General features: G+C 52.0%; 1 protein-coding gene across 1 annotated transcript; it reads left to right on the forward strand.

Moving 5' to 3' along the window:
• On the forward strand, positions 1–26,685 carry KIZ (kizuna centrosomal protein). Its single transcript, XM_027704163.1, has 11 exons — positions 1–221; positions 2,966–3,028; positions 3,563–3,719; positions 5,030–5,122; positions 8,358–8,679; positions 9,163–9,379; positions 13,143–13,263; positions 13,940–14,099; positions 18,551–18,650; positions 24,871–24,914; positions 26,435–26,685. The coding sequence occupies exons 2-11, from the start codon at positions 3,000–3,002 to the stop codon at positions 26,536–26,538; spliced, it is 1,347 nt and encodes a 448-aa protein (XP_027559964.1). The 5' UTR covers positions 1–221; positions 2,966–2,999; the 3' UTR covers positions 26,539–26,685.
• The last annotated feature ends 968 nt before the right edge of the window (positions 26,686–27,653 follow it).

Genomic DNA, 27,653 nt, shown 5'->3' on the forward strand with positions numbered 1-27,653 from the left:
CCGGGAACGGCGGCAGCACCGGGAACAACACCGGGAATACCGGACAGCACCGGCACCCTGGAGCGCTGGGGCCACCGACAGCCCCGGCACCGGCTACCGGCGCCACCGGGCACCGCCCGCGCTGGCACCACCGGGTATTCCCAGGACCGACCCACCGGCACCGCCGGGCACCGGGACCCCCGGGACCTCCGGGACCCCCGGCTCCGCAGCCTCCGCGACAGGTGAGCGGCCCCCGCGCGGGTTCGAACGTCGCGTTTCCAGCCGCAGGTGAATCCGCGAAGGAAAATCCAGCGCCTCGGGTACGCCCCGTCCCCTCCCGTCCCATCCCCTGGGGACGGGGCGCGGCCGGGGCTCCGCTGACCTTCGCAGACGCTCTGGTTCGCTTCGGCAAACCACGCCGATGAACGCCCTCCCGGTGCCGAGCGGGCCCGCGCAGAGGTTCTCCTGCCGTGCCTTTCTCGTCTCCGAGCACCCTGACGGTGTTTTCTGGGCGCCGCAGGGGCTGCGGGTTCGGGGAAAGGCGCCTGTTGGAGCCCCTCGGAGCTCCGCGATGCTCCGGCGGTGCCCGGTGGCTGCTCCGGTCGCGGCTTTGCCCAGGGGAACCCCTCGGGATCGCTCCTGGCTTACTGGTACTGTTGTGTCTCGCAGGAGGCTGGGGCTGGGGCTCAGACATCGGCATCGCTGTTATTTCTAACACCACCCGGGCCCTGAGGATCCAAACTTGCAGGTGGCTCGTGTTTCCGCAGGGCTGCCGTGCATCGCTTCCCTAATAATCCTGGTGTGGTGGGATGCTCCGAGACTTGGGAAAAACCCATAACTGGACCTTAAATTACGCTGCAGACCCTGTTTGCTGTGTTTCAGTTCCTAGTGCTGGCACTTTGCTCTGAACACAGGCGTGCTGCACGCTCAGCTCGCTGTGCAGGCGGGTGGGATCCCTGTGCTGTGCAGGACCACGAAGGATTAGTTCTGAAGAGCCCGAGGTAATAAGAGAATCGGGGCAGGGATTCAGCGCACCCCTGACCCTGCTGGGGTTGCTCAGCACTTACTCTGCTGATTACTCAGCACTTGCACTCGGGCAGCTGCAGTGAGGAGGGCAGGGTTTGAGTGGTGTGGGCACGGAGTAAATGAATTGTGCAGTGAAGTGCAGCACTTAACTCCCTGAGTAACTTGGTAATTAGAGTAACTGGGCAATTAGCTCAGCTGTGGCAGCCAGGCGGGTGCCTCAGGTGCTTTGGGTGCTCCAGGATTTGCAGCTTTCCAGGGACTTATATCTCACCAGTGGCTGGAGCGCCGCTGCTCCCACACTGTGGATGTGCAGCTGGAGCACAGCAAGACCAAGGCCTGGGATCTCAAAAACTGCTGGGGCACCTCAGTCCTGCTGGTTTAAGTGGGAGGTGAGGGGTTAAAGCTACTGCAGAACAATGCCTGGGGGATGCCAGAGGTTAGAGAGGGCTTGTGGCTGGCCAGGGAATTGAATTCTGCTCCCAAATCCCAAACTGACACTCTCTCTGTAGGCTGAAGACTCGGGGTTGTTTGAAGATGAGCTGCCTGGATCCTTACAGAGCTGTGCCAGTGCCACGCTGGGCACTAGAGGGATACTCTGATGCCCAGAGGGGGCTTGTATGGCTGCACCTTCCCTCCAGGAGCCCTTCCTGGTGCATTCCTGTGCTGCCTAAATGGCTGCTGCAGACACGAGTGGGATGCTGAAAACACTGGCTGGCAGGAGGGAACAGGCATCAGGGAGCTGTGGGATGGGAGGGTGGGAAGCAGGGTGGGAGCCAATGGCTGTTCTCACCTGTCAGGGTATCTGTGTTCTCCACTGAGGCAAAATGATTTCAGGAAGTGTAAAAACAAGCTGCTGAGGTCTGTGTTTGCCTGGCAAAGGAGGAAATGGCAGGGATGAGATCCCAGGTGGAGTGTGGCTCTTTAGCTGTGTACACAACATGAAACCCTAATCCTCTTCCAGGCGGTGGCAGGATCAGGTGGGTAAAAGGGACGCCTTGATGTCTCACATGGAGCAGCAGGAAGGGGTTTTCCTGGCTTTCCTCTGCGCAGGGAGGCTGGGAGGAGGTGTGTTTGTGTGTAGGGAGATCCCAAATCCGTGAAGAAGCGTGCCCAGATGTGTGGAGATGTGATCTCCTGCATGTCCCATACCCTTTCTGCCTGTTCACAACTGTTTGCTGGTTTTTAAGAAGAACTTGGGGTTTGGATTTGCTCATGGCAGGGTTTGTAATGGGATCTGCTGGAAAGTCTCTGCCTTACTTCTTGGTTATTTTATATTTTTTTGTTCCTGGGATGGTTGCTCCTCCTCAGGTGCAATTTGCAACTATTAAACAACAGCAGCTTTACTGTGGTCCCCAAAACAGCTTCCCTTTGGGATGGCTTTAGGTGAGGTGTTTGTGCTTCAGCATGTGACTGTCCCCACAGCCTGTGCCCTGGTTTGAAGTCCAATAAAATCCTTGGCTGGCACGTGGGGTCAGTGATCCAGTGAAGAGTTGGCCGGCTTTGGAAGTGTTTTAAGGTGTTGACCTGTCCCTGTGAGAGGTTCTGGGGAGTTGTCCTGGGAACAAGTCCAGCCAAGGATTCCCTGCACGGAAAGGGGTCTGCTGTGGGATTGTGTGGGGGAGAAAGGGAGGGGTGAGCACAAGAACTGGCCTTCCTGGGGCTCTGAACAGCAGCTGTGGCTGGGCAGGGTCTCTGGCTGTTTGGTGGGTGGATGTTCAGGCCTCTTCTCCCTTCACAGCAACCCCGTTCCAGTGAGGAACAAAGAGGGGAGTGAAAGCTGTGAGGTGTGTGCTTTGTGCTAAGCTGGGCTGGCAGATCAGTGTGTGACTCCCAGCAGAGCTGAGCTCTCTGCTCGCCAGGGGCTGTGCTCTGCAAAACGCTTCACTTCTGGCATTTTGGACACTTCAAACAGTGAAATATTTTTATCTTACCCTGTGTTTGTTTGTTTGTTGTCTTGCAGTGAAGCCAGAAGGCTGGAACTAGAGAGGCAGCTGATGGAATACACAATGGCTGATCCATACCTGTAAGCCTGTTTAAAAGCTCCTTGGAGGTTATTTTATTTTAAAAAGGTGTCCCTGGCTCCCGTTTCCCCGTGTTGGCAGGAAGGCTGTGTGGCTGCCCTGCAACCAGATAAGGGAACAGGCCTGGCCGAAAGGGAACGTGGTTTGTAGCTGGGTGAGAACTGGTTCTGATGGGTTTTTCAGTGCCTATTTTGGTGGCACCGTGGATTTAGGCAGCTGTGAAACCTCAGTCTCTCAGAACACGTTCCTCTGCGGGCAGTTTTCACTTTGATTCGGTGCAATATAAGAACATAACCCGTGTAAAACACACGCACAAGAGTTTTTTTCTTTAATATATTTACCCTTTTGAACACCAAAGCCCCTGTGTGAGTCTGCAGGGAAGTGGCACATATATATATATATATATATGGAGAAGAATGTGTGTTTTTGGAGCCCTGGGGGCAGCTCCCCTGTCCGTGCTGTGAGGAGAAGTGATTGCAATAGATGCCTTTGTTTTACTGTCACGCTTTCTAAGTGCAGCTCCTCTGTCCCTGCAGGCTGAAGGTGAAGTCCCTGGAGCTGCAGGAGCAGCTGGCAGTGGTGTCCCAGCGCCAGCAGTCGGCCCTGCGGAGGAACCAGTCCTACCGGCAGGAATTCCGCCGGCTGCAGGAGCACATGGACACCACAGGTCTGGAGATGATCCGCAAGATGGAAGTAACTTTTCTATAAGACTTGATGCGTTCATTAGTGTTTGCTGTTGTTGTTACTGGCAAAGAGATTTCTGCACGTCCTGTTTCAGGATCCCTGTTTCAGGTTATAGAACGGGCGGCACCTGAAGCACTTCAGCTTGAACAGGCTGCTAGAAATAAAGTCAAGCCTTGAGGACTTCTTAAAAATTATTATTATTATTATTATATTGTCTTGCTATTCCCCAACAAACAATTTGGGATGTTGCAAAGTGGCAACTTCAGGTTTTTAAAACCGAAGCTGTGATTTGTGCTCTTGCCACTAATATAGGGAGCTGGGGTTTTGGGGGAGTGCAGTCAGGGAGAGGAGTGAGCAGTGGCATCCTTCAGAAACCTTTGGCTGTGTTTATTCCTCACACAGCTGTCACCCAGGTAGTGGCTGTTTGGATCTTTTCCTGGCTGCAGCGAACCCAGAGCTCAAACTGTCTGTGGAGAGGGTGTGATTCCCCTCACTCTGATTTTTTAGTTGTTACTTGAAGCAGAGCAGCAGGAGGGGTGTGCCATGGTCCCAGCTTTCCCCTGCTGTTTTCTAGGATTTTTTTTCCACACCAGTTTGACCAGAGGCAGGTGGTTCTGACACTCTGGTGTGAGTCCCAGTCATGCCAGGGGTCGATCTGCACGTGGGGTTTTTGTTCAGTCCTTCCATTTTGATGTTTCCGTGCCATCCATTTTATCTTTGCCAAGTTACAGTTATTTTTCTGAGCTGCTGAACAAATGACATCTCCTCCATGCTAGTTATGAAAAGCAGAAGAGTTATGGAGCATGTAATCATTTAATCTATCGTGGGAGTACACGGACAGAAATTATTACTGTTTTCTCTTCTTTTTTTTTCCACAGAGAATGCCCTTTAGGAGTGCTTTATCACAACTCTGGGCACATTTATTATGTGGCTGTAGCTCACAAAACTTCTTTTGTTTCTGAAAGATGCTCTTTTGCTCCCTGTGTTTGTCTGCAGTCTGGCCAGTAATTTTTAGGAGTACAAATAAATTCACTTAAGCTTTCAGGAAAATTCAGGAGTTACATCTGAGTTTCTTCTGAGCATCTCTTGATTCTCACGTGGCGAGGTTTTGTTTCCTAAAATTCCATGTTTACAGTTTCCCGAGGGAATGAGGGGAAAATGGGATCTCTGGCTTTTTAAATGTAGTCTGGGTGAAAAAGGCTGCGAGGGCTTTACGTTTCAAGGTGCACAGTTTGCAAAGTAACATCTGTTGGTTTGGATGTGGGGGGGTGTTGGATTTTGGCCTCCAGTTTTGTGTGACGGATTTGTTCCCCTTTTAGGCGTGGTACGGAAGGGAAATTAAAAGCCTGTTATCCCTTCAAGAGGGCAGCTTGTCAGCAGGAGGTGACAAGGAGGAAGGATCCAGCGAGCAGGTAATGGGGGGGAATGGGCTTTTTTCCAGGGCTGTGCAGCCTTTTCCGTGGGGATTTCAGTCCTGGCAGTGTGAAACGGTGTTCAGTGCCTGAGCGGAGGAGAATCACCCGGGTAAAAAGTGCAGTTATTTCAACCAAAGAGCTGGAATTAAAAAACAAACCACCCTGATTGTTTATGCACGTCTTGTTTGGTTTTCTAATTCCCGTGCTGGATGGTGTGAAGATGGTCGTGGCCGAGGGGGAGTGTTCCTAAATGAGGGATATTTGTGGAAATGCGGCGGTGGATCCGTGGTGTGCTTATAATTTTGTGTGTTTTGACCTTTCCTCAGAAGAAGCAGAAGGAGATTGCATATCTAAGGGACAGACAAAAAAGACTGACAAGGAATACTTAAATATCTGCTGCCATATATCTGCAGTAATGCAGGCCCCTAATCCCTCCTCCTATCTCCATATAAATGATACAGTTCAAGACCGGAGCCGCTTCCTCCACTAAAAAGCGGCAAAGCTCTTTCAGATGAAATGTCTAAAAACCGCCTGGTAATAACTTGGAGCATGCTGGCAAGAGTAGTCACTTGTGACTGTGTGTGGGAGCCCCTCAGCCAGGCAGGATGGGAACATCTCCCCATTCTGCCGAGGAGCCGGCGGTGCCGCGTCCCTCAGGCTGCAGCATTCATTAACGGGAGCTTACTGGGCTGAAAGCTGGGAGCAGATGATAACGGGATATGATTTTCATATTTAATGCATTCCTTGGAAGAGTGTGTGTGTGCTGCAGATTGATAGAAGAATCAACTGCTACTTTACTGAAAGACTTTCTAGTTTGCCCTATAGCTACCGATGGAATCATTCAGCCAAGAAATTAACTTTTTTCCCCTTTTACCTGCTTTATGTATCTGCTAAGCAGGCTGCTGGCTGCCAGGGAATGTTATTATGCAGTTAAATGTTTGGTATTTAAGACTCTTATCAGAAAAGAAACAGAGGCCACACTATTTTGTTTTTATAGTAGGAGGAAGGTTTTTGGTCTGGTTTCTTCAGTGCATTAGCAGTCGTTAATCTGAGTTTATAGGAAGTTTTCCCCGTAGATTAAAAAGTTAAAAACCTTGAATTTAGAGCGTTCTTTAAACTGTAATATACAAAGCAATGAACCCGAGCAGCCTTGACCTACATAGGCCAGGCCTCCAGCAGGGTGGGAATTGCGGCTGGAATTGGGAGGTGCGGGGAAAGAGGAGTTTATTTTGGAATGCTGGGTTGCTCAGTTAGAGCAGGTGGTGTGGGAGGTGGGATTTCTAACCCAGGGAAAAGTTGACATCAGTACTAGAACGTCAAAGGCTCGTGCTGTGACTTGGGATATCCAGGATATGGATCACGGAAGTGGTTTCACTTACCAGCACTGGAATTGCGATGGCTTCCTTCAGGCGGGTTGGGATCCAGGGACTGTGTGATGAGCCCATCAGTGGCACATCCTGGGGACTAAGGACAGTCCTAGAAACGGTCTTCCAGTGGTGGTCAGTGTCCCAGTGGCCTGAATGCCCCCAGGAATACCTGGTACATCTTTGAGACGCGGGATATGCACCCTTTTGGGGTCCCAGGTTTTGTGGGAGTCCTTAAGCTCAGAAGTCCCACACTGAGGAGGTCCATCCCGTCTGGCAGAGCTCCTGAAACCTTTGTGCTGTGAAGTCTGGCTTCTTCAACTTGGAAGCACTTCCTTGAAGCCTTCTGAAGATGCTGGACTCCTGCAGGCTGGCACTGCTGTGTCTGTGTGCTGTGGGTCCCTCCCAGGAACACCTTGAGCCCCCTTCCCTGGGAAAGGGGTGTTCCCAGGTGAGGGAGTGCCTGGCCAGGGACAGGCCTCTCACTGGACCTGTCCTCCAGAGCTCCCACCTGGTTCTCTGCTGCCAGGGGACTCTGGGCCCTTCTGTCAGCCCTAGTGGAATGGCTTTTCTTGTCTCTGTTCCCCTCAGAACGCTCTAATGATGATCAGAGTGGTGGGATTTGTCCCTGGAGGATGGTGGGAGCCTGCCCTGCAAACCAGGCGAGGGCTGAAGGTGTGTTCCTGCAGAGACTTTGTTCAGCTCCTGAAGTTCAGCCCTTTGGTGACTGTCCTGGGCAAGACACCCCCAGGTCTGCCCTGTTCTGGTGGTAAAAGCAGTGCCTGGACCAGCATAACCTGTCACATTTCTGCTCTGAGAACGCAAAGGTGCTGAAGGGATGATTATTTCCCTGCAGTCCAAGAGGAGCTCGTTAGGGATGTGTCTGCTGTGACTCTGCCAAGAGCTTGTGCCTGTTTGAATTCCATTTGTTTTGGAACACTGCATCCAGGAGCTGCCAAAGCCATGCAGGACTGGCAGGAGGCATTTGAAAGCACCAGCTAATTAATTAGGAGGAACCTGAGAGCAGTGGTGATGGAATAAGCTGTGAACTTAATCTGAGTAGCAAACCTTTGCTTCTCCTTAAAATAACTTCATGGCTTTTTGTTCTGCTTCTTGTTACGTGGAATTTGAGCTTTTTTGAGGAACCTTGGTCACAGACCAGACAAGATGCCTTTGTCTCCTTTCAGCTGGGCTCGGCAGCTGACTTTGTGTGGGAGGGAGAGGTCAGGCAGTGAAAGAGAAGGGGAGAGGTGTGGAGGTGACTGTAAATTGTCCTGCTGGGATTTGGGGCTGGAAAGGAAGCCCTGCTCAATGTGAACAATGGCATTAGGATGGCTAATTTTGGCTTTGCATAAACTGGTGGTGACCCTGCAGTAGTGGTGGTGGCAGCAGCCACTCCTCCTGAATTGTCCCGATTGAGTAGGTCTGCGAAGAAAAAAAAGGCAAGTGCTAAAACACTGGGATTTAGCAGCAGAGTGGTTGTACTCCCGGACCTGGGGTTTTTTTTGTGCAAGTTCAACGGTTCTTGGAGGAAAGTGCCATTGAAAATGTGTCTGGTCGGTGCCCCAGGAGGGAAAGGGAGTAGTGCCACTGCCGTGGGGTGAGCTGAGGAGCTGCCCTTCCCCTGTGCTGTGGTGCAGCAGCCAGGCGAGAGCAGAGGGCCCTCACTTTCACACCGGGATGCATGGAATGCGTGCCAAGGGATTGTGTGATATTAATGCCGTGGCAAGCACTCGAATGCTGTGATAGTTCTCTCTCCAGAGAGCAGTATGCCACCCTCCAGAGAGCAGTGTGCCACCCTCCAGGAGCTCCACTTGCAGCAGGCTCCCTGTGTGTGTCCTTCAGCCACGTCCCACCGTGTGTTTCAGGTGCCGCAGGCGGGAATCGGCACTGAGGCAGCCGTGCCAAGGAAGCAGTTCCATCCAGCCACAGCCCTCCTGGGCTGCCCCACTCCAGCTGTCTCGGCCACGGGGGGTTTGGGAAGGCAGCAGGAGCCCCCCCAGCCCCCGTTCCCCGAGGGATGTGGTGCCCAGAGCCGGAGCAGCGCTGCTGGAGAGACCCAGGGCTCGCTGGAGGGAGCACACGGGGACCTGGCCGCCAGCGAGGAGGGCTCTGAGCAGCTCCTCTCCTCGGCTCCTGACCCCACACCAGCCACCCCCGAGGAGGGACAGCTGCAGGGAGGTGTTGCAGGTACGGCAGCAGGGGCAGGCAGTGAACTGCAGGGTGTGGCAGCCTCTGGGCGTGTGTTCTGCTAAAAAGTGTTAACACGGGGGACAGTCAGAGCCTCTTGGGGTGCACTCCTTTCCCCTGAGAAAAGCTTTTCCCAGCTTCTCTGTTCGATTGTTCCTCCAGAGCTGATTGGGTCTGGTAGCTGGTCTCTGTGCCAGGGTGGTTTTTGAGGAGTTTGTTCCCAAACCCCAAAGCCTCCCCAGACTCCCCCTTGTGAGAGGAGTGTGGAAGCACACAGGGCTGTGGGCAGGGAAACCCACAGCCAAGGGAAAGCAGAAGGATGGATGGATGCTCACGCACACGTGTGAAGGGACAGGGCTGAACAAAAAGTGTGGGTAACCTTGGTTTCATTTCCTACACTAGGATACAGTCCTTGGTCCTGCTGACGTTTTGGGAAGAACAATGAATTCCTCTTTTTTTTTTTTTATTTATTTATTATTGCAGGCTCCAAGTCTGTGCTGAGCAGCTGGTGGGCTGGCCCGGAGGAGAGCAGTGCAGAGCTCCTGGTGTCCAGCAGTGCCGAGGAGGGGGGGACCCCCAGCACTGCCAGCGCGCAGCAGGAGCGGGACGGGGATGCCCGGGCTGGGGAGGGCTCCCCACTGCCCCCACTGAGCCCTACCCTGGCACAGCAGGAGCCCTCGGGCAGCTCAGCACCAGAGAGGTGCTCAGCACCACGCAGGTATGGCCTTCCCTGTTTCCTCTCTGCTCCCTCTCTGCCCGTGCTCCGGAGGCTGCGGATCAGCCGGGCTGCTTAGGGCACTGCAGCCCACAGCTCTCACCTGTCCTGGGGGACCTGGGACCTGTGCTGGGGGTTCAGTGGCTTCAGGCACCTCCCTCGGGTCAGAGCTGGCCGAGTGAAGGGTGTTTGGTGTTAGAATGCAATAGCTGTTCTTCAGATGCACACAAATCTTACCCCAGTGGCTCTGTGTGACGAGTACAAACCAGCCTGTTCTGTGTGGGCCAGAACTGCCAGCTGGTTCAGCCTTTTGGCCATTTGTCTGGAAACAGAAAAAGAGGGGAGAACAAGGACAGTGCAGTGCCAGCCCCGTGTCCTGTGGGGTTGTGTGGCCGAGGGCTGCGGTGACTGTGACATCCAGCACAGCCAGATTGTTGGCCTTGCAACGCCCTCGTGAGACAGGGAAGTGCATCCCCAGCCCAGCAGGGCAGTGCCCACCATGAGACGGTCCCTGGGGCTGGCCCAGGTCCCTCCTTGTGCCCTGTGCCAACCCTTCCCAGGTCCCCACTGGGGTTTTAGTGGGACATCTCCCCGCTGGAGAACAGGGGTAAAAGTGCTCCTGGGGAACGAGTTCTCCCCTTATGCCACTTGGCTGAGTGTTTCCATCCTGGTGGTTTGCAGCTTTTAAACCTGTTCAGTGCTGCTGTTCCCCCAGCATTCCTGGTTTTGGTGCTGACGTCAGGATTGGTTGGAGTGTTAGTAGGTGGCAGCCGAGCAAGAAACGGGCACTCCTGTAACTTTATCATTTCACATTTGCGTCGGGCCCGTGGCTCGCTATGGAAACATCGCCTAATTTACATGTAAATAGCTTTTCCCCCGGTGTTCTCCTTTGTATCACACCTGTTAATCACGGCGGGGCCGGGGCAGTGCCGGTCCCTGCCGGAGGAGGGGGAGCTGAGCGCCGGCAGTTTAACCTTGTGTGCTGTCCCTGGTGAGGCCACGGCTGGGGACACGTCCAGGGAAATCACACACGGGCTTTCACCACTCTGTCCACGGGGCATGGCGTGGGGTCACCACTCCTGGCTGTTGCTGCAGCAAAGATGCAGGTTTTTGATTTGTTTTACCTGAAAATTAAACTGGCAGGAGTGGAGGATCTTGGGAACCACTGCTCCTCCCTCCACTTGTCCTTCTGGCCGGGTGGGCTTTCCAAGGCACCCAAAACTCAGCGTGTGCCCTCCAGCCTTGCAAAATAATCACTGAGCTAAAGAACTTGTGGAAAAGCTTGTATGTCTTACTGCAGAGGTGCCAGTCTCTGTTTTTAAGGAGTTTTGGGGTTTTTTTCATCCCCCCATGGTTAAGAGCTGGCAGGTCATGTGTTAGCTCTGGATGAGTTCAGCCTCATTTCCAGGTGCCTTCCCCAGCTAAAGGAGTGGTTATTCTGACATCTGGATGTTTTCACCGCCAGACCCACGTGAGCCTGGGCTTTGTTTTCTGGCGATCAGCCTCCACCATGTGGGGGCTCGTTGGGCTCGGGAAGGCACCGGGACTCCCCTCCCGACAGCCCCAGCCCTCGGCAGGAGCTGCTGATCCGAGGGGAAAAGGCTCCGTGTCCTCTTACCATTCCTTACAGCACCCAGCCCTTTCTTTGAGCCTTAAACCCGGGGGGGGAGAGGGTCTCTGAGAATTAGCGCAGAGAAAGATGATGACTATTTTAAGGCCTGCGCTGAGGGGGTGGAAAAAGGCAGAGCTTATGCCAGTGCTGCTTCAGCTGCATTGAGGGGGACTTAGCACAGATGGATTGTGCATTACAAAATGTAACACATAATTCAAGCTGTCAGCTTAATCAGACTGTTTCCAGGAAGCAACCTGTAAAAGAGAAGGACCTCTTGTTTGCTGACCTCTGATCCGTAGCCTGCTGCAGATTGTCATACATTTTGTTTTTCTTTATGTTGGTGTCCCTTCCTTCCCCTTCCCTTTTTATTATTGTATCCCTCTCGAGTGGCACCCTGGAAGGACCACCCAGCGGGAGGAAAACAATGGGAAACGAGCCTGCCGCTGGAATACAGGGTTTGTAAGGCTGGGGGGAAAAAAGAGAAAGCACTGTTTAACTGCCTATGTGATCTCCCGGGTATTGTTTTGCTTATTAAATGTCTAGGAAACTCGACCAAAGGCACGGCAGCTCCCGCTTAATTGTTCGCTGTTGCCCAACACTGCGAGGGAAGGCACAACTTTGGGTCCGGCTCAACACGAGGGCGAAAACGCTGCGGGTTTTTGTGCTCGGAGCTGCTCGCCCGGGGCACTGCGAGCCGGGGTTAACTGTGGACACGCAGGAGAGAAATTAAACTCCCTCCTGCCCCAGCTGGGGTGTTCCTCGCTGGGCTGGGAGCCCCACAAAGCGGCAGCCGGGGCCCTGAATAGCCGTTTACACCCCCGGTCCGGGATTAGCCGCCGCATTGTTTCAGTGGTTAAGTCCTCATTTGCATCATTATAGAGGTGCAGCCTCATCAAAACCCCTCTGAGGTCCCCGGGCTGTCCCCATACCTGTAGGTGGTCACCAGATTTGTTGCGATTGTGGAGGTGAAGGAATTAAACTGCTCGGCACAGGGGTAATTTCCATGTGGCGTCTCGGCCCGGGCTGATTTTTTGATGGTTTGTTTGCTCATGTGTGGGGTTTTTTTTTCCCCTTCCTACACAGCTCGGGCAGCGTGGTTTTGCTGTTTGCTTTGAAAAGCTCAGACGAGGGTGTTTTTTTTTTCCCAAGAGGTGCAATGGGAATGTATTTACAATACCTGTGCACTTCGGGTGGCTCCAAGCCCTGTTTGTCTGTCCTGGGATGCTGGCAGGGCATCCCTGCCCTCCGGAGGCAGGGAAACACACTAACTCCAGAGACTTCTCAGCCTGTGATCTGCAACACGAGTCTCTGGACAGGGAATATGTATTTTGAGAAGCAATTTTATTTTTCTACGAGGCAGAAGATGCTTTAAAAACAGCAAAGTGCGTTTGGTTGGTTTGTTTGCTTGTTTTTTTTTTCCAGTGCATGTGGCACAAGGACAAGCAAGAATTAGTTGGGTTTTTTTCAGTCTCTTTAACGCAGGAACGAAAAACAATTTCCATTCTGTCTTGCTCAGCTCCTGTCTAGCCCTTCCTCCCGTCGCAGGCTCGGCGGTGCTCAAGTGCTGGCAGGATCGGGGCACTCGTGAGCGCTGAAGGAGGGGCTCTCCGACGGTACCTGGCTCTCCTGCCGAGGCTGATACGCCTGCCGGCACTAATACCTTGTCGTGTCTCCTGAATGGTTTCTTAGGGACAAACACTTGTGGAGTTAATTGGAATTCGCTCCTCTGCGAAACTTCGCTGGAGCAACTGGAAAAAACAAACATCTTTGGCAAACAGGATTGCGGCGCTGAGGTTTTCTGGGTTAAAAGACTGAGCCGGGGGGGGCAGTGGGTGCTCAGCTGTGCCCTGTGGAGTGAGGCCTCAGGGCTGAGATGGGGATGCAGGAAAGGTGAGGTGTGTCTGGATCCTGAGCCTCGGGACAGGGACAATGGTGACCCCGGCCCAACTTCCTCACCTCTGCAGAGGTCACAAGTGGCTTCTTACAGTTTCCACTCTGAGCATTTTTGAAGTGAAAAGTGGTAATTAATGACAAACGTGTGATGGCTTTTCCCACTGTGTGCTGACCCCCTTGTCCAAACAAACGAGTCCCACATGTGTGGGGTGTCCCACTGACGGTGCCGCCTTTGTTCCTCAGGGACACGGATGTGCTGCAGAGTCACCATTCCCTGTTCCTGGAACAGCACCGGGCTCGGGAGGGAGCGGCAGAGATGTCTGAGGACCTGCTGGCTTCGGGCGAGGAGGCACAGGACAGCCAGGTGGGCACAGGACAGCCAGGTGGGCACTCACACCTTATAATGCGTATTTTTGGCTGGTTTGGCCCATGGCAGTGACTTCTTTCTCTGAGGGCTTTAGGGTGTTCTGGGAGCCCCGCTGGGTGGTGGTGCTGCACAGCTGGGCTGCAGGGGAAGGTGCAGAAAGGGGCTTTTGAGCTCCTGATGTACAAATAGAGCTGTTGAGTCCATCAGCTCCATCCCTGTCAGCACCTCTGTCCACAGTGGGTTGGTGATAACCAGCAGGAGGTCCAGCTTCCTCGTCTCTGATCACTGAACCACGTCTGTCTTCTGTTCTAATTCACTGTCTGATCAATGAGGAGGGAGCAGAGGCAGGACAATAAAATCTTCTCCTGAATCCAAAACGTTTTGATTTGAGGTTCCTCCTCAGCACCCGAGGCTCGCTGTGTTGTTAAACGGCTGTTTACTGAACGCTGAGCTGGAGCAAAACATCGAGTAGATTTCACAGGCTCAAGTCCATGTTTTGTGTCCCAAAACAAAGGCCAGAGGAACACCCTGCAAGTAGGGGAATTTAACACCTAACAGAAACACGCTGGAAGCAGATTTCCCTGGGAAGCACAGATCAGCCTGAAGGTGCGTCAGGAAGCGCTCCAGGTGGAGAAATAACGGGCTGTGGCTGTTCTTGTTTTTAATGCTGCAGGCTCTGCCGGTGCTGAGAGAGGCCCTTCCAGGAGAGCACAGGGATGGGTCACCTGTCCAGGGTGAGGAGTCATCCTGCAGTCTGCCATCGATCCCGACAGACGGCGGGGAAGGGGAGCAGGCGGGATGCGTGTCCCGGCTCACCGGCACAGCAGAGCCAGGTAAGGGGTGGCACAGGGCTGGCCCCGTCCCCAGCTTCCTGCTCTGGACACGGGTGTGCTCTGCCCAAATCCACGGGGGGCTGTGCCACAGCCACTGGCAAATCAGTGTGGATTTGTAATAGATTTGGGGGATTTTCCTAAATATCTCGGTATCGCTTGTCATTCTGGTTACTTCCCAAAATTAGTGATACCTGGGGTGGTGGGACTTTCTTCAGGAGTTAAAAAGCCAAGCCCTGTGCCCTATAAAACATGTGCACATGTTTACAAGGCATCTCCTGTTTAGAAACTGGAGGATGTATTTGCTGCCTTTTGTTACTCAGCCAGACTGCAGAAGGACTTACCAAAAACAGAAGGGTTCATGGTGGGGGAAGTATGGGGGGCTATTTCCCAGCTCAGGAGGTGAAGGTGTCTGGGAATCCAGTTAATTTCTGTAGCTAAGGAAGGAATGGGATTTGTTTCCCAAATCCCGTCGGGTATCCAGTTCTTTAGGATGTTTGGTTGGCTCGGCCTTGTCTGGGGGAAGCTACAGAGAGGCTGTGGCACGAGGCAAGTTCCCAGTGGGCGCTGCTTTTAAGAGCAGTGATGGGTAGTTTAGATCAATAAAGGAGAGATAACGAAAGTGAGAAATTAAAGGGAGCAGGGGCTTAAAAGCAAAGAGTCTGATCGGCGCCGCTTTGAAAGGGTTTCATTTCACATCCAGGAGTTCACAAGCTCTGTGTGAAGATGAGAGTGAGGAAGAGAGCACAGTGGAAAAGGTTCCTGTTACAGGTGGAAGGGGTGGCTGCATCCAATCAAGCCCAGCATCCAGCTTGATTACCCAGTCAGACCGTGGTGGTTTGGGGCCACTCACAGGGGGTACATTCAGCTGATGCACACGGATCACAAGGATGAACTATCAGATCAGAAAGTCCAGCTCATGTTGGCACAAACCAAGGTGTGGAGAGAAACAGGGCCTGTTTGATTCCTTGCAGTCCTGTTGCACACTCAGACCGTGTGGGTATCCGGCCATCGAGCCCTTCGGGGCCGGGATGGGTGTTACGGGGTCAGTCTCCATGGGGAAGATCCAGTAATTATTAGGCAAACCACAGGTGTCCCTGGTTTGGTTCTCTCCTCGAGGAATTGGCTGTGGGTCGTTAGAACAGGCGTGGGGCAGAGCCCTGCTGGTGGGAGCTGTGCCTGTGCCAGCCAGGAGCCGTGGCTGTGCCTCCTGTGCCAAAACTGCCCGAGAGCACAAATTTTGGGCAATGAGGCTTTACCCTGCTCTGTCCCTCTGCCCAGCTCCCTCATGCTGTGGTGTTTGGCCACCAAGGTGCTGGTGCAGGCGTGTCCTCAGCTGCTCCTGCAGCCCTTGCTAGGGCTCCCTCCAGCCAGTGCCAGCGCTGATATTCCCAGGGAGGATTCCGGCTCCCAGCTTTGGATCTCTGTAGCTGCCAAGGGGTTTGGTTTGCTTCTCCCCACCCTGAGCTTTATGACTTGCCAGTCCTGGCTTTAGCCACTGTTTTGCCTGTGAGTGTGTCAGGGAATCCTCCATTGCAGGTTTTCCTGCCAGGGCCCCCGGGGGGCTGTTCCATGTCAGTCAGGCAATCACATCCTAGTGATCATCCCCCTTCCCGACTCTCTCACAGGACAGGCAGGCAAACACAGATGCTTCCTGTGTGTAAAAATGGCAATAAACTCCTTAACCAGACCCAGTAACTGCAGTTTAAATCCATCCCTTCCGAGGGTGCTGCACTGGCTGTTCTGCAGCCACGTTGTCCCCGGGAACGAGGCTTCTCACCCCTCACTTGAAAGCCAAGTTGCTCCTTTCAGACACGATTCATCTTCAGCCCATGATCTTCTCCAGGCTCCTTGTTGTGCTCCCGCTCCTCTCCTCCCTGCCAGCCAGCTGCTCTTTTCCTTTTTATTATCGTTATTTGCTGTGGCCCCAGAGCTCTGAAGTTTTCCTGTGCCTAAAATAGAAGCGGCGTCTCTGCGCGGTGGCTTTTGGGCTCGAACGGCTCATTCCGGGGTTTTAGTTGAACTGATACTTGATGTCCATCCATATAAGATTATTTTGCTGTGTGACTTTTTCTGTGCTTAATGGATACAAATTTTGGGGTGGTTTGTTTTTTTTCCAGTATTTGCTGAGTTCTTGAAGCTTTGGTTTGAAACACCAGAAGCCTTTTGAGGCTTTGGGGTTTGATGGACTTTGCTGTGTGGATGCACTCCCGAGCGGTCTTTAGGGATGGCACTTCAGGAATGCTTCTGGGCTCTTGGTTTATTTCTCTAGTGTTTCTGTTACATAAAAAGAGAACCAAAATATTTATTTACTTTAATATTCTGCCAATATTCCCGAAGTATTTGTGTTGGCTCTTTAATGCCCGCGGGGGAGGAAGGAGGTGGCTGTAGGGGAAGGGCTTTAGTGGGTTTGTTCCTAGAGCCCTGTCCGGAGCCCCTGGAAGGCTGTGCAGGGATAATTGGCTTTAAAGGGATCATATCTGGTGCACGGTCTCGCCCAGAGAGGAGCTGGCTGATAACAGCCATCTCCTTTGATAGCAGGTTATGTGAGGATACGGGGGGATATCTGGGCTCCTTCTCATCTCCTCCGAGGATCCTTTGTTTTTTATCAGGGAAGACGCGCAAAAAGAAATTGTTCAGCTCTTTGGCTGTTCCTGAGGTAGGTGAATGATGTGAGATTAAAAAGGATAAAATCCATTATTTCTTGTTTTGCTGGATGGCTGCTTAAGAGCCTCATTTATGAGTAGGAAATTGCTGATTTTATTGAAGGGGCAGGCTTGTTAAATCTTTAACAAAACCAGATTCTCTCTCTCTCTCTCTCTCTCCCCCCTTCATTTGTGTCTCTGATTTGAACAGACATTAAGGCTGTGCAGGATTTGAATAAAAATGGTGTAACTGCTCCACTCATTGGGCTTTGCTTCCACAACGGCCCGTGTGTCACCTTCCAGCTCCTCTCCAGGTGTAAAATAGCCAATACAGGAACAAGGAGGAAAAGCCCTCTGAAGAAGAAAAAAATTAGCCCTTCTTTATATACCCTGAGGGAACATGAAAGAGCACCAACCCCGTCCTGCTTCCCTTTCCAGGCCACCTTTAATGAGCCAATAATCCTGCCAGCGCTCTGCCCACGCCCACCCCTCCTTCCCGGGGGGCTCCTCCTTTGAGCTGGAGGCTCAAAGGTTCCCGGGCTCCTCTTGGAGTGCACTAATAAAGGCATTAATAAGTCTCACCCAACTTTTCCCTATCGTTTGATATCTTCCCTTTGCTACTGCTGTGATGGAGGGAGTTCCTCCCGTGGCTGCTGGGGCTGGCAGAGCTGCCCTGGGGCAGAGCCAGGCTGGATGTTTGGGCTTAAATCAGGCTGGGTGACGCCCTCCAGGAGGGGGTGTTGGACACTGAGGTTCCTGAAAGACCCCAGAGGCTTTTTAGAGTTGTGAGTTCTGGGTGAAAACCCTTCCATCCTTAAGCAGAGGCAGCAGCTTCTAAAGGCATCCTCACTGGATTGCCCGAGTCCACTGGGCAGCCCAGAGTCTCCTGGTGGGAGGGAGGCATTGTACTGTGGAGGATTGGTTATGAGAACATTTATAAGAACAGCTGTATTCCCAGGAAAACCAGCAACCTGGAGATCTACCTTTCCCACTTCCAGGCAGACAGGGTCAGATGTGCCAAGTTAGCCTTTTTAAAGTGGGATCTGTGCTTGAGCATCTCGTGTGCTTTGGAAACAAATATAAAGATGAGCAATTGTCTGACTCCAGTGAATGAATCCGTTTGCTTCTGCCTTTTTATTTTAAATAAAATCTTTACAGAATGGAAACGAGATCCACAGAGCAGGGGGGGAAAGGGAAGAAAGGAAAGTGTGGATCAAAGGCTTTGAAATAGTTGTTTGGTTTGCCCTTTAAGTCATAAAAATCCCAAGATGTGTCTAATCCGATTTTTATTGAATTTATTTATTTATTATTGTCTAATAATTTGTCTAATTCAAGAGAATGGATGAAAACACTGAGACATCAAATAATATTGAAAGAACTGCAACATTTCAAAATAATCTGCATTTAAGGGGAAGGAGAAAAGAAATAACCTTGCTTCTGATTAAAGTAAATGGGAACTTGGGGATTAAAAAAAAAAAAAAAAAGTAAAAATACTCCAGAAATCCTTTAAGTTTTGCTTAGAGCTGCCGTGGTCCAAAACAGTTCTGAAGAGAAGCTCTGTGCTTGCTCCTTTCTCTGAAACGAGGCAAAAGGTGTGTGAAACTTTCCCAGTTTGGAAGAAATCCCCATCGTGGCCTAATTGCTGGGGAGGGAGTGCTGCTTCCCTGGTTTGAGCTGATTTCCAGGAGCAGACCCTCTGGAGGCAGCTGCCATTGCTGCTGCTCTGCTCACACCTTGGAAAACTGGAGCTGTGGTGGGAATCCAGCTGTTGGGATTGGGGTGTTCACAGCTCCCGTTTTTCCTGCCCAGGTCGGGATACGGGCGAGGACAGTTCCAAAGCCAGTGACAGCCGGGAGGCGCCTCTGGAATCCAGCTCTTCGTCGGATGGAATAGTCCTTCCCTTCTCCAGGTAAAGGCACTGGATCTGTAACGTTGGAAATGCTTCCACAGCACGAGAAACACTGACAGGAAACCACCAAAGCTCCCGTGATTCTTTTTTTATTGTTTGGGGTTTTTTTCACTTGAACCTGGGTTGAAGTTTGTGTTTCTGTTCGTGTAACAGAACACGGAGGGTTTGAACACCTCAGGAACTGTCTGTGCCAAAGCCAGGTGTGGCCTGGCAGCTGCTGTTCCTTGTTTAAGGCTCAGCTGACACTCCAGTGAACCCCAGCCGAGTGTGTCCAGCTGCTTTTGGTGTCAGGACGGGGAGGATCAGGAGAGGGGCAGCAGAAAATGGGGATAATGCAGCCGGCTCCAGGAATGCTGGCCAGGCTTTTGGTCCTTCCCTGCCCCTGTTGGAGCAGCCCAGCACGTGGGTGCTGTGGCTCCAGCTGGAAAACCACCGGTGGTGACACTGGGGGAGAGACTGCAGGGCCTTGAGGCAGGTTATGAATTCCTCCCATGCCCGTGACACGGAGCTTCCTGGAGGGTGTTTTTAGGTTGCTGTGGGTGAGGCCAGTTCCAGTTCTGCACTTGGTGTTAGGATGACTGTTTCTAGAATTCAAGCCCAGTAAATACAGGCTGTGACCAAGTATCAGTGAATGGCGTTCCTGCTTTTGTGTGGTATTAGTTCTTACCATCTCAGATTCAGGTTTTTTCTCCTTTTTTAGATTTTTTTTTTGGGGACTGTGAGAATGGTGTTCCAAATCATCCTACCTCGTGCTACGAAGTGCAAGGGTGCTCCTATGGCTGAGTTTTTGAAGTGTTAGATGTTAGCCCTTCCCTGAAAGCCTGGAACAGCAGGAGGAGCAGGATCAGGCCCCGAGAACTTGCTTAGAAGATCACTGAATCTGAATAAAATGCGTGATTTAAAATGAAATATTTCTTATTTAAAAAAAAAATCCTCTCCAAGCGTTATCCCCACTGCTGGCTGGTGGTGCCTCCAGCCACGTCTGACTCGATCAGATGCTGTTCATTTTCTTTGCATTTTTTTTTCCCCTCCTAATTCCTATTTGTGGTAGATTTCAAATCTATAATTTCAGGCCTTTCGGTGCTCGGCAGCAGCACACGCCTCGTGCACCGATACGATGATGCTGCCTTGAAAAAAATATAATAAATATATAAAAAATTAATAAATATAATAAATCTCTTACAGTGGCTTAGAGTTGGCTTTTGTAAATGACTCAAAGCCAGCGCAGCCTTCCCAGCCCGGGGTTTGGGAACAGCCCCTTCCTTGCCTTTGGACGCCCAGCCCCGGCTCCAGGGCGGCCAAAGGAGGGAGGAAGAGGGAGAGATGTTTGCAGCCAGGCCGATTCCTGGGCTCCCCTGCAGCCACTCCTCGGGCTTTATTGCTTTCACAAGTGGTCTCAAACCCACTACTTGAGAATAAACATCCCTGCGAGCTCGGCCGTGGCACTTTATAAATTCTCCTTTGCCGCGTTTTGTCACTGAGCTGATGAGTGACCCCGGCGCAGACCCCGCCGGACCCGAATAAAAACCGTGGCTCCTCTGATGTCCCCCAGACAATAATTATCATGTGCCAGTTAAGCCCAAACTACAGCTGAGGGATTTTACTTTAAAGCAGGAGGCTCGGGCGCAAAAAATGCATTTATAGCTCTTTGTCTGGCACCTCATTATGTGTGGGCCTGATTCATTAAGTAATTGGTTTGCAGTTGTTTACATGAGTATTAAGGCTTTCTATTCAGCAGCCTTTGAGATACACATTGTGCAAATGTTGCATGTTATGAATGCGGAATGAGGGGCCGGGGCCCGGCCCTATTGGCTAAACACTGCGCGCTGTTGAAAAGCAAGAGAAAGACATTGGGTGCTGCTTTGCATAGCAATGACTTTCTTAATAAGCTTTACAGATTGATACACACAAGCTATAAAAGATGCAAAGAGATACTCTTAGCACATTTATCCATGCTCGTTTCACTATTATGGGCCTGGAGAAGGGAAGAATTGAGGGCTTTCATACTCGGGTTTTCAGTGCGTGTCTTCAGTGCATGAGACTTAATAGAATCCGATGTTTATTGTATTATAAATCATGGGGAAGTAGGCAGATCTGCAACAGTTTATTATTAAAGATTCTTTCAATGTAAATCTTTTTCTGCCATTGTATTTCCTACAGCAAAATCATTTTGTGGTTGAGTGGGGATGAAAGGCATAATGTACGACGGAGTGAGCCTTAATAGGAAACTGCTCTCCGAGTAAAGACCACTTGTTCCCTTTTGTTCGGCGGTGCATGCCAGAGCTTCCTCTCCTCCCGCCGGCTCTACCTCCGGCGAGGGAGCCGCTCTCGTCCCTGGCCTCCTTCGCTTTCCCGGGGGGATGTTTCCCCGCACGGAGATGCACCTTCGGTCGGCGGAGTTGGCAGCGGGGGAGAGGCGTCAAACCCCGCGGGTCCTTGGGGGAGAAGGCATCAGAAGTCAGGGCCGAGCCGCTGCCGGGCGGCCGGCGATGTGTGTGGCATCCCGGGGGGCTGTAGCGATGGATGCGGCCAGTGGAGGTCACTCGTTTTCTGGGAATTCCCCCATTTCGGAGGCGAGCGGTTTTTATTTTCCTTCGGCTCGTTTTCGGGCTGCTGTCTCGTTTCAGAATAATCTGGAGATTAAAGATGCGTTGTCGGCCGAGAACCAAAAGCGGGGTTTGGATTTGCCGGGACACCAACACGGTGTAAAGTGCTGTGAACTTTGATTAATCTGCTCAAGGACTCCGGGGGGGTCTCTGAAGGCTGTTTTTTAGCCGAAAGGAGCCGTTTTACCCAACGCAGATGTAGTGACATGCTAATAGAAATTGGCAGAGTCTTAATTCATCTCTTAATTACTCTCTGGGCGATGTTTAACGTGGCCCCGTTGGCTTTGGCCATCGGGGGGCACTCGGGCTCTGTGCATCCTCCCCCCTGCCCAAACCAATCCTGACTCGGAAATCTCTGCTCTTCTTCGGGGAGAGTTCCCAGAGGTTTGGGGCCGGGAGCGCTCAGGAGATGCACAAATGCATTTCTCCTGGAAATACAGAGAAAGTGGCACTGTGTGGGTCTGGATTCCTGAGAGGTGCACCCAGAATCCAGCCAGGATCTGATTGTTTCATCCCCCCCGGACACACTCTGTTGTCAAATGGCTTCCGTGAGAAGCTGACTGAGAATTCCAGCACGATTTTCCAGCTGTTACAGCTGTTTCTGTGAGCTTTGTCTCCTTCCCCTGCACACCCAGCTGTTGCAGAGGCAGCGCCCTGCCAGGTTTGTGGGGAGAGGCACCAACATCTGCCCGCTGAGGACAGAAGGAATAGTGAGTTTTTTGGCAGTGCCCCTGCTCTCCTCCACAACTCCCTCACAGCCCTGTGATGTGTCTTTGTGTTAGTGGGGTTTTCTGTCTCAGCCTGGTGGATCTAAACAGAGAACCGTCTTAGGCACAGCTCCACAGAAATCTCTGTGTCCTAAAACAAAGGTCATGCTACTTACAGGGTAATTACTGAAATTCAATGTTATTACTCCAATTCCGGTGTGATGAATGGACTTTTGAGTCTATACTGACTCTGTAAACGTTTGTAGTACTGTATATATTTGTATATATTTGGCTTTCCGGGGCGGGGAAATCTCTTGGCATTGGGGATTTCCCACATTTTTTTGGTGTCTTTTTCACTTGACACTAAAAAAACAGAGGTTCAACAGGTGCTTTAGCAAAAAGGTAATCAGGTCAAAGTAAAAATTTTCTGCTGTTTTCCAGCAAGCCCCCTCAATTAACATCTCTCTTTTCCGTATGGAGGAAACGATATTTTCTTGGAGCTTTTTAATTTCTTACTGTTGCAGCATCTTCAGTAAAAAAAAAAAGCCCGTTTCATCAGAGAAATGGAGAGATTAAAAGGCCCTTTGAAGTGAAACTGGTTTGGGTTTTTTCTTTGTTGGGGCCCGGGTTGAGTTTGGAATTATTTTAGGGGAGAAGCCAGTGTGTGAGTGGCTCTGGGAGGGTCAGCCAGGGGGATTAGTCGGGGCAGTGGAAGGGGCCTTGCTGCGTTTGCACCTCGGACGTTCCCGGCGGGGTCCGTGGTCATTGTGTGCTCCCTGCTCGCCCCAGCTGCATCTCACCGGCTTCACCCGGCGCTCCAGCCCTAATTCCAGGGTTTATTCCCTGTTACCCAGCCCCTGGCAGCGTTTTCCAGGCTCAGTTTGGGGGAGCTGCCATTTCCCACCTGGCCGCTCCGAGGTCCTGGCTCGGTAGGACACCAACACCTGTCTCCCCCCTCCCCTGTCCTTCCCTTTGTGGGAAGCTGGCTTGGCAGCGGGAAGGTCTCCAGACCTTCCTACAGCCACGGTGGTCCTTCTCCACGAGACCACCAGCCTTTGGCCGTGCCTGGAGGACCAAATCCTGCATCCCTGGGTGGTCCTTGGCAGGGTGTCGGTGTTGGGCCCAAGTCACTGACCCACCGGTGTTTGTTCTAGGATCGGAGCGTGGAGAGAAGTGGGACAAAAAGTCCCTCCTGGGGACCTCCTGGCGTGGCTGAATAACAGAACCTCCCTGCTCCCTTCCCAGCAGTGTGGCCAGAGGGGAAGCAGGGGCTGCTGCTGCTGCCTGAGCTCCTGCTCAGCCACTGGGAGCTGAAATGGTTCCCGTGCCGGCTGCCCCAAGAGGCACCTCCCCAGCTGGAGCTCTGCAACAAGTGGCTTTTTGCTCCACAGCCTCTTCAGCACATGGAGCACCTCCCGGGGAATGCTGAGGGTCGGGAGATCTCACCCAAGGGAGCAAGAGTTTGGGGTGTTCAGTGTATTCCAGAGACTTCAAATGCTCACTGGGAATTCTGTTGAGGGAACGCCTTTGAAGGAGAAGTTGGGGTGTGAGGCAGTTGTGGGGTTTGGCTTGGAATGAAAGGGAAAGGCATCGGGATGGTGCACTCGGGGAACGTTGGAGAAACATTTGGAGCCTGACATTTTATAGTTTCTTGCTGAATACATTCATAATTAGTGGTATCACTGTGAGCACTTCACTGGTGCTGTCACTTGGTATTGGGTATCTTGGTGGAACCTGGGCTGGGTTCAATGTTCTGGGAATGTCCCTCCACAAAGAGGGAGCCTGTGTGCCAATGGCATTCACAGCCTGAGGAGAAGGAATGGCATTTGAACAGTGTGAGCTTTCTCTGGGTTAAAAGGAAGAGTGGCTGCACCCTGGTAGCTGCAATGCATGAAAGTCCCTGCTTTACCTGTGGCTTTCCAGCTGCAATCCCAAATTCTGACTACCAGGGAGCAACACAAGCAAGGAATCATCCCTGCTTTTTTTTTTGTCTCCTTCACAGATGCCTCCACAACGTTGAAATGTTTTTAACCCCCCACTTTAAGGACTTCTGTATTGGCTGCCAGGTTTTTCCATAAACCACAGCAAATGACAGGACATTTCAGAGGGCTGACTGAGTCCTGTTATGGCTGTGCCCACAGCTTCCAGCTGCACCTTGACATTGGCTTATATTTCACTGGTTGGCCCAGCGATGGCCCAAATAACTCCTATTTGATCTCCCTTATTAAAATCAGCTGAAGGTTTATTTTTAGGGCTCCTTGCAGGGCCGTTGCTGTAACAGTTAATTCTCCCCCATCGTTGCCCCCCGTGTGATTATTCCGCAGCCCCGACACAATGCACGCGCTGCACACAAAAGATCAAAATGATTCCAGCTTGTTTGAGAGATTCAAAAGGGCCTGTGATGCTCCAGACACAAGAGCAGCCATTTACCAGAGCAGGCTCGGGCTGCACACACATCAAGGTGGATCAAAGGCAGCAGAGATTGCACATTTCCATGGGGCCGGGAATCGGGAATCACACGGGGAGGAAGGGAAGGAAGGAAGGAAGTGCAGGAGCATCACTGGGGTGCTTTTATTTTTGTTTGGATTTTGGCTTTACTTACTTTATGTGCTCTGGAAGGCTGCAAAAGCTCAACAGGGCCCTGCTCCTTTGTACCTGGATTCAGTGCTGGTGTGGATCAGCGCCGTTACCTGGGAATGACTCCGGGAACAACTGGAGCAGTGTTCCCACTGCATGTGGATTTCTCCACTTTTTAGGTGAAGAAACTCTTCATAAAATAGTTATTTAAAAAAAAAAAAAAGTAGTTACAAAAGTTACTGATTTTTTTAAAAAAACCATCTCACAGTATTTTTTAAAAAGCCACTTTTAATCTGTGACATTGTGCTGATTATTTGAAATCTTTTACAGGACCGAGGCGCAGAAGGAGAAAGTAACTGCCATAAAATCCAAAGGTAAGGGACAAGTGTTACACCACTGAAAATCAGTGTCTGGTGTAATTTATACTGCAAAAGCCCTCCCACAACTACGTTATGACCTGTATAAAGCATGGAGACAGGAAAGTGTGGAATTGCCCTGTCTCAACGCAGGAGCCAGCAGGAAGCTGAGGAGAACAAATTCTGGGACAGAGAGGAGGTGTTTGTGGCGCAGGTGGTGTGGAAGGAGTCGAGATCTTTGCAGGGTTTAGTCAAATGACCGTGAACTGCGAGTGGAGGAAACCCAGAGAAGGACAAACCCTGAGGTTTCCTTGGTTTTCCCGAGGGCCACAGCAGGACATGGGTGCAGCTGGATGGTTTTGTTCTGAATTGGTGTGTGGACCCTGTATGTTTTCGCTGCCCAACATTCCAGTTCTCCCTTTTACCCACCCCAAGGCCCTCTAAGGGAGCCTCCTGCCAGCGAGGCAGCGCTGGGAGCTCTTTGCCTGGAGCCCCGCTCCAGGTGCTTGGCAGCCTGGAATGGCACAGTCCTGGAGGCGTGGCACTGCACCGAGGTACGGATGCCATCAGCAGTGGGTGCTTTGGTGCCACTTGAAAGGCTCTCACATCCCCAGCCCCGTTCCTGGAGCTGTTCCGTGTGGGAGCGAGTGCGGGGCTTGCTCTGATGTTCCCGGCGGAGCACAGCCCTGCGGCCCGGGGGGCCGGGATGGAGGATGAAAGATGCAGCTGCTGCATTTGTAGATAAGGTGTTCGTGGAGCTGGTGCTGTCAGAGGCCTTAGCAGGGCCTCAGACACAAGCTGCAGTGTGTGTGTGTGAGTGTGACAGCCTTCCTCCCTCCGCCGCCTCCATCCCCGGGCCTCATTCCACACTGCCTTTGGAGAGCCAGCAGCCTCTGGAATGGTTGGGAACAGAGAGCGCAGCTCTGTCAGTCACTGCAGCCTTGACTTCACATGCCACACTTCCCCACTGTGTTTTATCCCCGGGTCAAATGAATTTACACGTTGAGAAATCTCTCGGGCGCTCTGAATTGCGGGGGGGTTCTGTTGGTGTCGGGGAAAGGGTTTGCCAATTCCCAGAGCTGTGGGAATTAAGGCCATGTCTTCTGTGGAGGTCAGGGCTGCCCGGGTCTGATCTGATCTCCGAGTGGTGATTTTTCTCCTGTGACGTCACCGCCGTGTCTGTGCCAGCTCTGTGATGTCATGGCCCGCTGGTGACTTCACCGCGGGGTCAAGTAGCAGCGGGGGAAAGGGGAAGAGAATAGACAAAGCTGCAATTCAGGCAGCAGCTGGTCAAGTAAATTGGTTGGAGTGGAAATGTTCTGCCCAAGCTACCTTGAGGCACAATGGAGTGGGAGTGCAGTGCTGAATGAAGCCGCTGTCCGGGCACAGCCGCTCCAGGGCCGGACACACAGCCCGGGCTGGGGGCTTCAGACTGCTCCTCCTCCATCAGCCACGGGGCCTGGGGAGAGCTGCCTGTGACAGAGGGCATCCTCGTGGAAAGGGTTTTACTGCTGTGGTTTCTGTGTCCTCCCCTGCAGCGTTCTGGGGCGAATCCGACGAGAGCAGCTCTGAGCTCGAGGCCGCCCTGCGCCCGCAGACCCACAGCGCCCAGTCGGACGACTTCGATGACTTCTATGCTTGAGCTGCCCTGCTGGCTCCTGGGGGGAGAAGCAGAAGCGTTGTTTCGGAGCCCACTCACGCTCACAGTGAGCGTGCTGTGGGCTGAAGGGCTGCTCGTCACTTTACGGGGCAAAGGAAATGTAAATACCAAATAAAACATCACGGGTCCCACACGCTGTACGTGTGCTCTCTCTGACCTGCTCTGGCAGTAACCCTGCCCCCTGAGAGCCCCCTCCTGAGGCTTGCCTGCATTCCACTGTTTGGACTCCAGAGCTAGACAGTGGTTTGGAAAGCAGCAGACGAGCACTGTGGGTGCGCAGACAGGCGCTGCTGGGGCGGGCTGGCTTGTTTGATCTTTATCTCCTTCTGCAACAGATCAAGAAGAAGAAATGCATAAAATGCCCGTTTGTAATTCAGCACATTTTGGAACAGAGCAGCATTTACATGTGTAGAGCCCCAGTGCTTTCCTGCTTTTCCCCTGCTTTGTGAAATCCGTGCTGGTGCTGCTGTGTGGACATCACAGTAATTGGATGACTCTAGGAGCTTCATGCATTTTTAATTTCCTTCTTTTCATTCCTTTTATCTAAAATTAAGTTCGTTAAACATGAGATTTTTCTTTCGAAGGGAGAAACCAGGGGACATATTAAAAAAAAAAAGCTGTTCATCATGATGACAAGTTCAAAAGCAGAAACCAGCACCCCAATTAAACTGTGCTGCATCTGCCACAGCCACCAATCTCCACACCCTGTCCCTCAAAAACAACTTAAAAATGGTAACAACATTGAATTTAATAAAAACACATAGGGTGAGAGCTCAACAGTTTGAAATAATGGCTCACAGAAGGCTTGGAAGTGAGCAGAAACCCTTGGTGCAGCTGGCTGCTGTGGGTTACAGTCCAGCATTGGTGAGGGTGCAGCCTGGAATGTTCTGGGAATTGGGAATGGAGCCAGGTGAGTCCGGATGAGGTTTTTCCTTGTGCACTGCAGCGTCGCCTGGGAGAGCTGAATCGTGTCTGAACCCAGCACACGAGGGCCGGGGTGCCATCACCCCTCGCTGCCTTTTCCTCATCATCCCTAATTCCTGGTAACTCACTCTGGATGGTCCTACCCATCTGCAGACGTGAGCTCCCCAGTATCC

Source organism: Neopelma chrysocephalum, unplaced genomic scaffold (genome assembly GCF_003984885.1).
Source record: "Neopelma chrysocephalum unplaced genomic scaffold, ASM398488v2 Primary Assembly neopelma1_257, whole genome shotgun sequence".
NCBI lineage: Eukaryota > Metazoa > Chordata > Aves > Passeriformes > Pipridae > Neopelma > Neopelma chrysocephalum.